Genomic DNA, 14161 nt, shown 5'->3' on the forward strand with positions numbered 1-14161 from the left:
TGGAGAGGGGCCAGGAGGTGATGGATTATTAAAATGGAGATGTTAATGCTCTCTTCTAAGAATATCAGTCTTTCAGGTTGATCACCATAGAAACCGCCCTCTTTCTGGAAACTATCGTGGTCAATTTCTGTTGAATTCGCCGCATTGAGTCAACTTACCTGACTAATTATCACCTATACATATAATATTATATAACTGTAGAGGTCGAATGTCTGTACATAAAAAAAAAACGCTGAAAACAGAGTCAGGGGGATGCTAGAAGTGAAACAGAACGACGTCCAGATTTTTTTAAATTTTTGTTTATCTGTATGTTTGTACGGGCTAATCTCCGAAACTGTTGGATCGATATGTATGAAATTTTACATGGTGCTACCTTATAGCTTTGTTCAACATTTTAGATACTTTTAATCACGAAAAATTAAAGAGTTCCCGTGGGATAGTTAAAAAACTATAGTACCTTATACAGTTTAGTACACAACCTACTTAAGTCATTTTGATCTAAGGCAAAGAGTGAGAACAACACGTTATTTGTTAATTTTGGTTTAGTATTCCCAGACAAAATAAATAGGTACATACATCAATACATATTAAACAGGGGGGAAAGGGATTGTTAGTAATTGGGAATCCCCTTCTTCCAATTACCGAGTACTTAATAAACAATGTAAACAAATTAGCAATGGGAATGATGCGTTGCTGACAACAAATCTTGGCAGTTCTTCACGCGGCCCCTTCTTGAAAACCACCGTGGTTACAAGCTCTTGGCGGGTTCTTTACAATGGGATAACTGATCTGACTTCATCCTCACCTATCATCCCTCACTAGGATGCCACCTAGATATACTAATAGTCGTTCATATTCATTCCATAGAAAGAGTACTCAGTAAAATCGTTCACTAGTTGTGCCTTAAATATAGTAATGAAATCGTTAGCAGCACTTGAAGGGAGTATTCTAATGTGAAGCTAATAATTTCTCCAATAGAAATAGCTTGAACAACGACAATAATATGGGCATCCCATACTAACTAGCGGTACGCCCAGTTGTTTAGCCAGTATGGTAGGTCGAAGATTTGTGTCAACTTCATCATTTCAGCCTTTAAGTGTCTACTGCTGGATATAAGCCTCCTCTTGGGGGAGGGGGAAAGGGATTGTTAGTAATGGAGACTGAGAATCCCATTGCTAGCAATATACCCAACCAGGTCGACCTCCTCGCGGTTCCCCCTGGAAACTATCATGGTTAATTCCTGATGAATTATCATGATGGGCTAACTGGCCTGTTTTCATTCTCATCTATCACCCTTCACTGGTGCTCCGCCAGCGCATCCGTTAGCGCAGGCGGGGTTACTATACCATTTTCACCCATAAAAAAAAAAGCACTCCCCTTGGGGTGTTTTGTCAGAAGTTTCTATGCTTAGTAGGCGGATTGGCAACTGCAGGTAGGCTTTAGGGATGTTTTTTGAGGGACGCTGCTGCCCATCACTCGCCTTCCCTTAATCGCCTCTTACGACACCCACGAGAAATGAAGGGGTGACCTATTCTAACAATGACAAATAAAATTGATAACAGCGTTATTTCGACCGGCGTAGTGAACTAAGACAGATTCTTAACATGGCGCCTCCCTCCATTTTTTTATTTTAATGTGTTAGACAATGATATTGACTTGGTGTTTTATATGTGTTAGTGAGGAAACATCTTCAGAAGCGCTCTTGGCAGAGGAATATTAAATTCCTTGATGGAAACCTTGTAAATATTTTTACTTATACATTTTTAATTTTTTTTTAATTTTGGACATGCGTGCCATGTTATTGTAGTCAATTTGTAAGTGTGCTACTATGCATAGAAATTCAATTTGGTTTTCAAAATGCATTTCCCTTGTCATTGCCAAAGCCTACAGAATGAAAACACTTAAAAATTTAGACGAAATGAAAGTGTAATGTTTTATGAAATGTAGTGTGAAATTTTATAGACTAGCAACGCTGATAGGAAGGTTAGGTTTTAAACTCGGGTAACTATTATAATAACGTGATAAATAATAAAACTCATTGATGTATTTTTTACATTTTTATAACAATTAGTTCCAATAAAATTTTACAATTTCGTTTTGTACAAGTACGGAGAAATATCCGCGTTGAAACGAAAACTTAATTCAGATAGTGGCTTTATTAACTGTGGAGAGTGCTTATTTATGAAGAGTTAGGGTTTGGTTCACTAGCGATTGGGTAACATGTATATATGCACCCAATAAATCTGTCCGTCCGTGCATCCAGCGTCGCTACGTGACCGATATCAAACATACAGACAGACACACAAAATTATTGGTGGCGAGCCCATCACTGTATTGTAATCGAAAACTTAATAATGCACCTATTAAATTTGCGTTTGTCCACATATAATTTTCTTAAGCCCATGTTTTGTTGTAACAAATTCTCGTGTTAATTATTTAATGACTGGTTTATGTTTGAAACATTGTGCGAAATTCTCGCTACAAACATTTACTGCCTGCTCTTTATATTACATAAAACGTCGTAAGGAATTCTCATATTAATCATTAAATGATTGGTTTATGGTACGTTTTTTGTGAGAAATTCTCATTAATGGAACATTTTATGCCTGGTTTATGTACGTTTTGGTGTTTATGCGAATTATGACTAAATATAGACATGCACTCACGCTTGCCGTTCTTGTATGACTACATTTTTTTTTTTAAATTAAGTGGCTATTAAAAACCTCTTGCAATATTGACAATAAGTATTCTGGTAAGTAAATGAAACAATCTACTCGTACTCAATGCAAGATGTCAAGACACTAGCTGAATGTACGTTCATATATTTAAAATAGTAATAGGTATTTTAAATATTCATCTATTTAAACAAAAAAAAAAATAGAATAAATTTATTGTTACAGTTAGAAGTTTAAATTGTTCGAAAGACCTATAAATCTTCGTGCCTAATAGCATGTAAATATAAAAATCACTATCTAATATATTTTAGCCCAAGGATTGCCTAGTGACAGGTTCTTTTTTTTTTAAAATACCTAATTGCCTTGTTAATGGTTAATCCAAATAGATACACAAATGTTTTATCGTAAAACATTTTAGATGTAGGCATATAAATTCCATACAATTCCCAATTTTAAATAATTTAAATTGCTTAATTTTTTTTTATATATCCAAGAAAATTATATGAACACAAACGGCCATAAAAACATACTTGTAATGTAACAATAGTCGTGTCGACTGCTCTCTGAAAATATAAAGTGTAAAAGACGAATAATATCTTTATATTAATTTCTATGCATTAAATTTATTTAGAATACGCTTACTCCGACATATAATTACCTAGATATAATAATAATAATAATAAAAAAATAATAATATAATAACGCGAAATGAAGATTATTTTTAGAGAGCAATCAGTAACAGCTGATTATAATCACATCATCACACCACAAAACATACTTAGTATCGGCATTTATTACTTTATTATCTATGTATTAATTTAACAATATCATACATACCTACATACATTCGTCGTACAATGATGGGCTCGCGTAATTCGACCCGAACATCGCCCGTCCACCCCGTTTTGTTCTCAACATCGTTATTTACACCATACCGCAATGCTTGGGTCGAATTTATTTGTTTCTTCTTTTTTTCATTATCTATAAATAATTTATTTACAAATTGTTTCTAATATGTAAACGGATAGTTCGACTGAGACTGAGTTTTGGTTTGACAAAGCTGTCTCTTACGAATGTTTACACCGCAAGATTAGTAGCGTTATCACTTATCCAAATTCAAACATAACAAGTTAACATTTATTTTCAGTGATTTAAAAAGTACCTCTGTATTAAATTAAATTGTTAATCATTCAATATAATTCTTATTAAAAAAAAAAAAAACCTAATGCTTTTTAGCAGTTATTTTTTTAAAGCATTAGTTGATAATGAAGTAGTCGACCGAGTTACTCGTTTTTCTCAACAGAAATTGTCTTCCGAATGGACGGTACAATTATGAAAATTATAAAAAATATTAAATTTACATTCATTTAAATAAATATTATTTCTTTTAAACTAACACATGCATTTTAAGTGAGAAAATTATATTACATATATATATTACAAAATGTAAAAATTTGTTGTTAATTGTCTAGTGTATAACCCATATGATGATATGAGATGCAATATAAAAACATTTTTTAAATAATCATTCAAAAATTTTATAACTCGCTCAATTTTGAAAGTTGACAATTCATGTATAATATGTTTCATTAGAATTTAATATAACGGCAACAAACGAATAAATGATCCTACCACAAGACAGCCTGATGATGTTTTATAAAAAAAAAAATTATACCACGGTTTTATAAAAAAAAAAAAACAATTATACGGTGGCAAACAAGCATATAGCCCGTCTGATGATAAACGGTTACTGTAGCTTAAAAATAAATGGTAATTGATTGAACATTTCAATTTGTTACCGATTTCTTTTTTTTTAAACCACAAAGGTGGCAAATAGGCGTACAGCCCGTATGATGGTAAACGCTCACTGTAGCATGTAGATGGCTACACTAGGGGAGTCACGTGGGCGTTGCCGACCCTGAAGAAACCTTAATATTTTCAAAGTATTTCTATGATAATTTCAACAAAACATGGTTACCTTAAATTCTATTGAAACATATTTAAAGACGCTCTAAGATTGTGGTGTGAACATTCATTTCAATACCGCATCTAATACATATGTATGTATATCTAAATAGGTACCCATTAGGCAGGTACATGTTGTCTAATCTCACGAGTGAATATAAATAAATTAATATTTATTTCATGATTCTCCTCGATCAGTAATTAGTTATATTATTTCTAATTATTTATTGTGCCATGCCGTTATTTTTTTGTGCGAGATTTTTGTGCTAGCAATTTATTATAGTAAATAAATCGTTATTGATTACACACTAACTATTACTAACAGGTACCTATGTGGAAATGAAGCCATAGATAATCTCTCTACCACTAATGAGAATTTTCATTAATCGAATTGAAAGTTTAAAGACGAACACCACAGTTTCGACAATCGAGCCATATTATAAGTCAAAGAATTATGCAGAATTTGATTCTTCCAAGTTAGTTATTATATTTTAGAAAGTAAATTACAATTTTATAGGGATTGCAGAATACAGTGTTCATTGGCAAAGGTATATTTTTATATTATAACAATGCATATAACAATGTATTCAGTGTTTGTTATCAGATTTTAAATTACGAGTGCATCATTTACACTTCCTTACAAATATTTTGTACCTTAGAGTTGTTTGGAAGAAACTGTTTATCCGTTCTATCGCTTATCGTAAGTAGTTCTAATATTTTTTTTTATTGCATTTTCATAAATTATTTTATTATTATTAATGATTGCATCATAGTGTGAATCGATCGAATCCATAAAGATCGAATTACAAATATTATTGGGATAGTAAATATATTTAATAATGTATTAAAAGTAAAAGTAATTTAAATTAAATTTTAATTTTAATATGATAAAAAAGTGTTTTTTTAATGAATGTTGAATAAATAATATTACAAAAATAAAATTGTTTTAATTTATATTTATAACAAGAACAAGTAAAAAATTGTTAGTGGACTTCAATACGTCCCATGGATTGATTGATCCACCCAATAATTAATAATACCCATTATTCGTTTAATTAATTCGATCTATCGGTAATTCGATCGGTCTTTTTTTAGGATTCATTCATTTCCCTTCTTTAAACGGTATCTTCCTATCACAAAATTGACATTACCTAACAACGGAAACTTACTGAATTAATTAATGTTCATTACAACAGAATATTTACACACGTCACAAAACCCAATCTCCGAACTATCTGTCACAAATTAATTTTAACACCGAATAAAGCGTAGAAAACAATATCCTAACAATCGAAATTACTTCTCCTTTATTCCACTGACAAAGGTCGAGGCGCGTTCTAAAGCGGAAATACAATGTCCGAACCGTTTTGGCGAGGTAGGTTTAATTTGGTGTCTCGAATTATTCCTATCGTATTTCTCTACTAGTTTAGTTTGAAAAATTTGATTAAAGGTCGACAAGTCATAGTTCATTTCATGTGTACATGTGTAAATTACACTATGTAGAGGCCAATCATGAATTCACTACATAGCAAATTTAGAAAAATGCCAGATGGTCATATAAACGTCTGATGGTCGTAGAAATGATGGTAGGTTATAAAAACGGCAGGGAATCGCAATAAGTGGTGGAAACTTTTATCTATCAGCTTCGAATATCAATGTACAATCTCAATAGACGGTTAACATCGATTATGATACATCTATAAGGATTTCCGCGTTATATAATTATGTCAGTTTAACGGACATTACTTCCATTTAGAACGCGCGATAGGCGAGCAGTAACGCTTTTGTCGATCATATGATGCACACATATCGATTTGGGGCTACCGTCAACATTTTCCAATCACACAGAACATGAAAACTGCAGTGGAGATTTAGAATATTAAGTGTCTTCTTGTCGAGTCTTATTTTTTTCTAATTGGCATTTTGTCTGAACAACTAACTTCTAAATGAATATAACAATATGGAACTTTATTATTTTATTTATATTATAATTTAGATATAGAATGAAAATGTTGACAGCTACGCCGTAATGAACACATTGTTAAGAGTGGCACCCAAATATTCTAGTCGTGCTTCAACTACAAGCGGGGTTTTGTTTCGCTTTCCATAAACACTTTCTAATATACCTTAACTACCAATATTTTAATAGCATATCTATAAGTTAGCCCGCTCTAATACAATCCGCCTCGCTAGAGGTGAAGCCACGACCCACAGCCAAAAATATGCGCGATTACATTTATTATTCACGACAATCCAACAGCTATGAGTACATGAATCCGTTCAATCTTTCCATTTATTGGTATTCCAAAAATAGAACTTATCACAAAATACATCTGATTATGTGTTCATTGCAATTTTTGCTCAGAGAAATCGGGGGTAGGGATATTATAATACGTCTCATATATTCATAACTGATCTATTCTATCATCATCATACAAGAATAATTGGCATTATACTAACAAATGTCAAACGACGTCCCCTAACAAATGTCAAATGACATTCACTACTAAATGTCAATCGCGTGACGTCACTAATCAAGAATATGAACCGTTGGCGCGACGATCGCTTGCCGCGCCCGCGATCACTTTGAGCTAAAAATATTACAATAAATGATATATATTCAGTCATCGCGAACGACATGTGTCCATTGTAACATTAGGCCGTGCTCACTGCATGCACCGATCACGAACGATACATGAAAGCCATTTATCTTAATATTGAATTGAGCAGTTGGAGATGCATGGACGAACAAATTGACTAAACCCTGTAGTAACTACAGAATCTAACTATGTAATTAAACATTTGTTCGTCTTCTAGGTACGTACGCGTACAAGTTTAAAAGCTTTACATTGTTAAAAGTCTTCACAAAATTGTATAACTTACCATACTCTATTCATTTTTTCATCATCAATTAAAAAGTTAATAATATGTTTTTTTTTTAATTTTTATTATCACTTAACGCTACAAATTAAGGATATTCTAAAGGCGGCGATAAATGAAAACTTGTAATCACAGAAACAAATATCATTGCGTGAGAATTGTGTTTCGTATCTTTACTATTACGATGCTTGGAGTAAATTACAATAATTATAATTTTTTTTCTTCAATTCCCGCAATTGCAATATATCTCTCCCGACACCCAATTATATTCATTTATACGGTAAATTTAATAATAGAATCTCGGTCATTTAGATATGACAATAATTTATTATTGGTTATAACAATAATTATGAGTAAAAAGAGAATAAAAACCTTCGTAAAATAATATAATTATATATAAAAAAAAATCAACAATACAATAAAGTCACAGCATGTATTTACATCGTTATTTATACATGTTAGTGACATCTATGTCAATTAACGGTTACCGTTATTATACTCTTAGTGTACTGTGATCGTACCCATTTTATATTATTTATTTCTCTACATAGAATTAGTTGGCATGTAATCCGTGCGTACATATTATAACAGATTGTATCGGTACATATTATAACATGTTGTCCCCAAAACAATATCCTTACCGGCTTTGCTTTCTAAAATGTAGTTGATAAAAACTCTACTGCTTTTATAATGAATATTTTCATCTCATTGAACATACTTATCAATTAACTTTATTATTAATATCAGAAGCTAGAATCTGTAGACCGTTAACGCACCGACCCGCGATTCACCGTTACTCTAACCTGTGTAGCGCTATCATCAATTCGTAAATCGTTGTCTTAAAAACTTATGTAGCACTGGGCCAATAAATACGAGTACGTATACCAATCTACACAGCACTGCTATAGATTCTGTTTGCTGGTACACCAATCTATGTACGTAGCTCTGCTATCGACTTCCAGATTGCTGGCACACCAATCTACGATTGCTGGCACACCAATCTACGTAGCGCTGCTATCGACTTTCACACTGCTGACACCAATTTACGTAGCTCTGACATCGACTCCCAGACTGCTGGCACACCAATCAACGTAGCACTGCTATCGATTCCCACATTGCTAAAACCAATCTATGTAGCTCTGACATCGACTCCCAGCTTGCTAGCACATTAGTCTGCGTAGCTTTGCTATTGACTCCCAGACTGCTGGCACACCAATTTACGTAGCGCTGCTATTGACTCCCAGAGTGCTGGCACACCAATTTATGTACGTAGCTCTGCTATTGACATCCAGACTGCTGGCACCAATCTACGTAGCTCTGACATCGACTCCCAAAGTGCTGGTACATTAATCTATGTAGCCCTGACATCGACTCCCAGATTGCTGGCACATTAATTTACCTAGCGTTGTTATTGACTGTCAGACTACTGGTATATCAATCAATGTAGCACTGCTGTCGACTCCCAGACTGCTGGCACACCGATTTACGTAGCGCTATCATCGACTCATAAATCGATATCACAGCCATGTGTGTTGTGCTATAATCAACTTGCAACCCTATGTTACATCGATCTGCTATCATTAACTTGTAATACCGATTTACATAGGTAGCGTTTTTTATTTCGATTCATAAACCGCAATTACACAGATCTACGAACGATGACACGTCTACCCGCGAACCGCCGTCCCGCAAAACACGCGACACCCACAATAAAATTTCATGAAGACCTAAATAAAATGGGTACAAGAATCCGATGGCACTTTATATGGTACCTATGCATTCATAAATTATGTCATAAAATGACTAAAGAACTATGTTTAACTGTACGCCGTGACTTACTATCTAGTTTCGTTATAACCTAATCACATCGATTTAGAACATTTGTTGTGTGGTAGTGATAGATGCGCGGCCCGCCGCCTGTCGCCTCAGTCCATGAAACAAGAAGTTGGCGGCCGCCTTGATGGGCGCGACGAGTGGCGCACGCGCAGCGGTCTCCCATTGTCAAACGTTGCCCGTGGCCGGGAACCGCGGCGGCGGCAGCGGCGGCGGCGGCCGCCCCGCCTCGCCCCCACCCGACGACTGTTCTGACACTGCAACGTAAATGTTATTATATAATTAATAAAATTATAAATATATAAATAAAAAAAAAGATCCAGACTGAGAAGACTGTATTATTGTGAATTGTGATCATGTATTTTAATTATTTTAGTATTATTACTTAATTACCGGCCTTAAAGAGACGACAAGGTCAAGAGGGCATCAAGGAAGGGCGCCATCGGATCAATAAGAACAACATGGGACTGTCAAACTTGCCAAAATACGTCAACTAGGCTAGGGTCGTGATTAAATACTTTTTTCTGAACTGTACTAGGTATGATGAACTGTTCTAAAGTAAAAATACTATCATGAAGTCTATAACTGATAGAATAAAAAACAAAAACATGAATTGTACGACTACGCAATTTAATTTTTAATTTATGTTAATATTTCTAAACTTTTATTATATACGAGTAAATCCTACAGTTAAGCATTTAAAAAAAATTAAATATAATTATTCGTTGAGACAATACTATATCCAGTGTGTTTTTTTATACAATTTAGAATGGCAAACAAGCTGACGGCCCACCTGATGGAAAGCGGTAATCGTCGCCTATAGACATGAGCAGTACCATGGACATAAAAGAGTATACTTTTCGCCCATGATACCCCCCACGCGTTGCCATTCCTGAGGACTTAGGTGTTATTCCTCTGTACCCTGTAAATTCACTGTCATATCTCACCCTTCAAACCAAAACACAGCTATGCAAACACAACTCCTTCACGATTGAAACACGAATGGGAGAGAGGTACTCAAGCAATCGACTTTTGTACAAAATCACCCTGTGGTGTGATTCGATTTATTTGAATTGGTAAATGAAGGAATACATTAATGTTAATGACTATATAACAGATGACCTTGACGTTAACAGCTGACTGAAACTGTTTTGTCGTTATCTATACAAGTGAAATCTATCTCTCTAAGGGCTTTTATATATCTACTTTAACTATTACATTGTTTTGTCACTTTTTCTCAAATTTGGAATTTTGTGTAAAAGAAAGAGACAAAACTCTTCAACAGCTAACATAAGTTTATGAGAGGTTTGACATTTTTATAAAAAAAAGGATTTTTAGCATTCAACGGTGGTCGCTGATGACGCGCCATCTTCTTACCATGTTGATTATCAACTTTATATATAGTATATCAGAATTCGATTTTAAATGTTTGATACATGTTTGTAACATTTGTCATAACACTAAAGAGCAGTTAGCATTTTTATGAATATTGTATTCATGGGAATTTAAAATTTTTTGTCATCTTTCGGCCTAAGTTTGGGAAAAATGTTTACTTGCTAATAATTTTTATATCATTCTGTATAAAAAACAGCAAGTTAACCTAAAGTTAATCAATACAGCGAAGTTACATCGGATTCATTTTGGGTGTTTTGATACACTTACTATCAACTTGTTTCGAATTTTTACATACCTTTATTTCTTACTTAATATTAATTTGGCTAAATTACAAGTCATATTTTAATAAAGTGAATAGGCTGTTTCTTATTTTATCTCTCTATCTTCACACCAAATCTCTTGCAGGGTACACAGAGAGAACAGAGTACTAAATGCTTCTATCTTTACGTAGATCATTTGTTTCCTACACTTTTTTAGCTCGTTTCATGCATGCATGCCTCGAGACTCGTGATAAAATACCTTAGATAGAATACAATCTATTTAATTATAATAGTTTAGTCTAGGTCTCCTCTTGTACCTATATTAATCCACTTTCGTATTTTATATCGAAATATCTTTGAAGTATACAAAATTAGTTAACTTATTTCTATCACTTAAGTGGTGTAAGGTTTTCAAGTAGGTAACATAGTAACATTCTAAGGAATTTTTTATGGAATAAACATTATAAAATACAAAGGGTGTAGGCGACATAGTTTACAGAAGTAGGCATCACATCGTGCAGCGGATATGTTCATGATGAGTAAAGTGGTCAGAATATGAAGCTGTGATGAGTAATTCCACATCTTACCGATTACATTAGATGACTGAACGCAACTTTTGATTATCAACTTTATATATAGTATATCAGAATTCGATTTTAAATGTTTGATGCATGTTTGTAACATTTGTCATAACACTAAAGAGCAGTTAACATTTTTATGAATACAATTTCGTAATAATTAGTAATTTTAAAATAAATATGTGATTTTTTTGAAAAAAAAAAATTAAATACTGATTATAAAATAATTAAATTGAAAGAAAACTTTAGTTAGAATCCTCTTATAAAGTAACTACTGTAAAATTATTTATTGCTAAATATACATTTAAAAAAATATAAAATTTCAATTTAAAAAGTGTCTTTTTTTGTTCTATCTGAAAGTGACATCAAACAGAAAAAATTATGCCCCTATAATACAATAATTTACACCCACAAAAAAAAAATAGACTCTGCAGTAGTTTAATTTTTTTAAAATAAATATACAAATAAATAATTACTGTCGTAATTAATTGTATGAACGGATGCGTCCAGCCGTGTAATGCAGTCGGTGATGAGACACAGATGAGTCACTCACATGAGTCGTGCTTCTCATCGACGGGGGCCGGCGGCGGCGGCGGCGGCAGCTGCTGCTCCAACGCATTCACGCAGTTCATCATACTCCCGTATAGGCGGCTGTCGCGAAAGCTGTCCCTGCACACACCATGCACATCATCAAGATGCCCTTGAAATGATGATGGTGATTGTTGATGCTCGGTACAATTTGGATGGCATCTTTGGAACGAGATCGCTACTTTTTCAGTAGGGTGGCATTCTAAAAACCTTTATTCTACACAAAATAAAGAGAGAATAGAAGAAACAGTCTTAATACTTAGTAGTACGGAGGCGGGCTCATACCTAGTCAGAATGTAATCTATAAAGAAGGAATTTTCAATTACTAAATTGTATATCTCTTTCAGACCCAAGATTTTTTTCTTTCAGATTAAATATATTTCCGTGTTTTGGAGCCAAGCCATGTTGCCGGCACGCACGAGACTACTGCACCACCTAACCGCTAAAATGATTTCTTATTGGCTGGTTTAGAATCTCACTATCATGTTATTTCAGCTTCGTGCGTAAAAATGATTTGCGCGCGGTTTTAGAATTTTTTAAAGTTACAACTCACGCCCGTATCGTTCAGGTCTGAAAGGGATATTTTTTTATTAAAATTTATCTACTACCTTCTGTAAATAAGGTTACTACCTAAATAAACAACATGACAACTGAAATAAATATGGCATTATGAAGAATTTACGAAGACATTGGATCATAAAAGTAAAGAACTGCAGACGTGTTACTATATATGTATATAGTATCTGGGACACTTATTTGCTATTGAGGGAAAATAACGATCAACCTGTAAATATCTAGTGTATAAAAGAATCATTAAAATTGGCGACAATATTGATATTATCATATACAAATAAAAATTGTCCAACTGAGAGCATTTTCTACTTTTTTTGAACTTGATTGAGGAACACGTGACATCAAATAATAACTGTAATAATTTTTTAATTGTAACTAATTGTATATTTATTAAATACTGTTTTTTTTTATTTATAATTTGTAATTATTTAACGTTTATCTTAAACGAATATAATGACAGCCTTATTTGTAATTTTCATAAAAATTTTGTATTTAATCATTGTACGAAAGATTTTTTTTTATTTTTTATACAACTTAGAATGGCAAACAAGCTGACGGCCCACCTGATGGAAAGTGGTAACCGTCGCCTATAGACATGAGCAGTACCATGGACATAACAGAGTATACTGTTACACAGTTGTATACACAGAGAGCCCATGATACACCCCATGCGTTGCCATTCCTGAGGACTCAGGTGTTATTCCTCTGTACCCAGTAAATTCAGGTATTAATTATGTACACATGAAAAACACAAATATATTAATTGGCAATTGAATAAGAAATGCAGTTTATTTCAATAGAACTTCTCTCTTTCTTAAATTATTATTAAACTTAAGAATATTTTTCACAAACAATACCCGATTTCAATAGTGGCAATACCAGTTATTTTGACCAAAAATAAACTACTGACCTTAGATAAAAAAAAAAATTATAATAATGGGATCAATCTGTAAGTATATTCTTTGAGATAAGAAATAATTTTCCAAATCGGTTTACAGCTGATGGGGTTATGAAGTAACAAACATAAAAAAGTACAACGTAATTGAGAACCCCATTCTTTTCGAAGTCGGTTAAAAATATAAGAATATAAATAATTAAAGACTTAAGACTGTCTGTCGATATCCAATAATAGTACATGTAAAAATATTTTTTTTAATTATACTATTAGTAAATTGTCTGAGTGTTTGGATTTGTCAATAATTTCAGAATCAGAAAGTGTTTTTGTGACATTTATAACAAAATTTCATTAAGTATTGTTTAAAAAAGAATTTTATCGTTTCGAGCGCTTTTAAAATTGAACGAACCTGGCACGATTATACTATCGAAAAATTATAGGATAGAAAAAATTTTATGCAAATATATAAAAAAAGGTTATCTGTAAGAGGTTGCCCTAGCGATATGACCGCTTTTTGTA

At 33.2% G+C, this 14161-nt stretch overlaps 1 protein-coding gene across 7 annotated transcripts in view; it reads right to left on the reverse strand.

Moving 5' to 3' along the window:
- Nucleotides 1-2521: 2521 nt before the first annotated feature.
- Nucleotides 2522-14161, reverse strand: part of LOC113516799 (glucose transporter type 1) — a 91331-nt gene continuing 79691 nt past the window's right edge. For 5 of the 7 annotated variants that reach the window (XM_031911677.2, XM_031911675.2, XM_031911674.2 and 2 more), the window contains one exon: nucleotides 2522-9610. In XM_031911677.2, the coding sequence (XP_031767537.1) occupies nucleotides 9379-9610 (232 nt within the window). In that variant the 3' untranslated portion in view covers nucleotides 2522-9378. Of the gene's footprint in view, nucleotides 9611-12139; nucleotides 12256-14161 lie in introns of all 7 variants that reach the window. The other 2 variants (XM_031911676.2, XM_026901273.3) reach the window with 1 other exon arrangement.

The sequence above is a fragment of the Galleria mellonella genome, unplaced genomic scaffold, assembly GCF_026898425.1.
Source record: "Galleria mellonella isolate WM207_F2 unplaced genomic scaffold, CSIRO_AGI_GalMel_v1 utg28, whole genome shotgun sequence".
Taxonomy (NCBI): domain Eukaryota; kingdom Metazoa; phylum Arthropoda; class Insecta; order Lepidoptera; family Pyralidae; genus Galleria; species Galleria mellonella.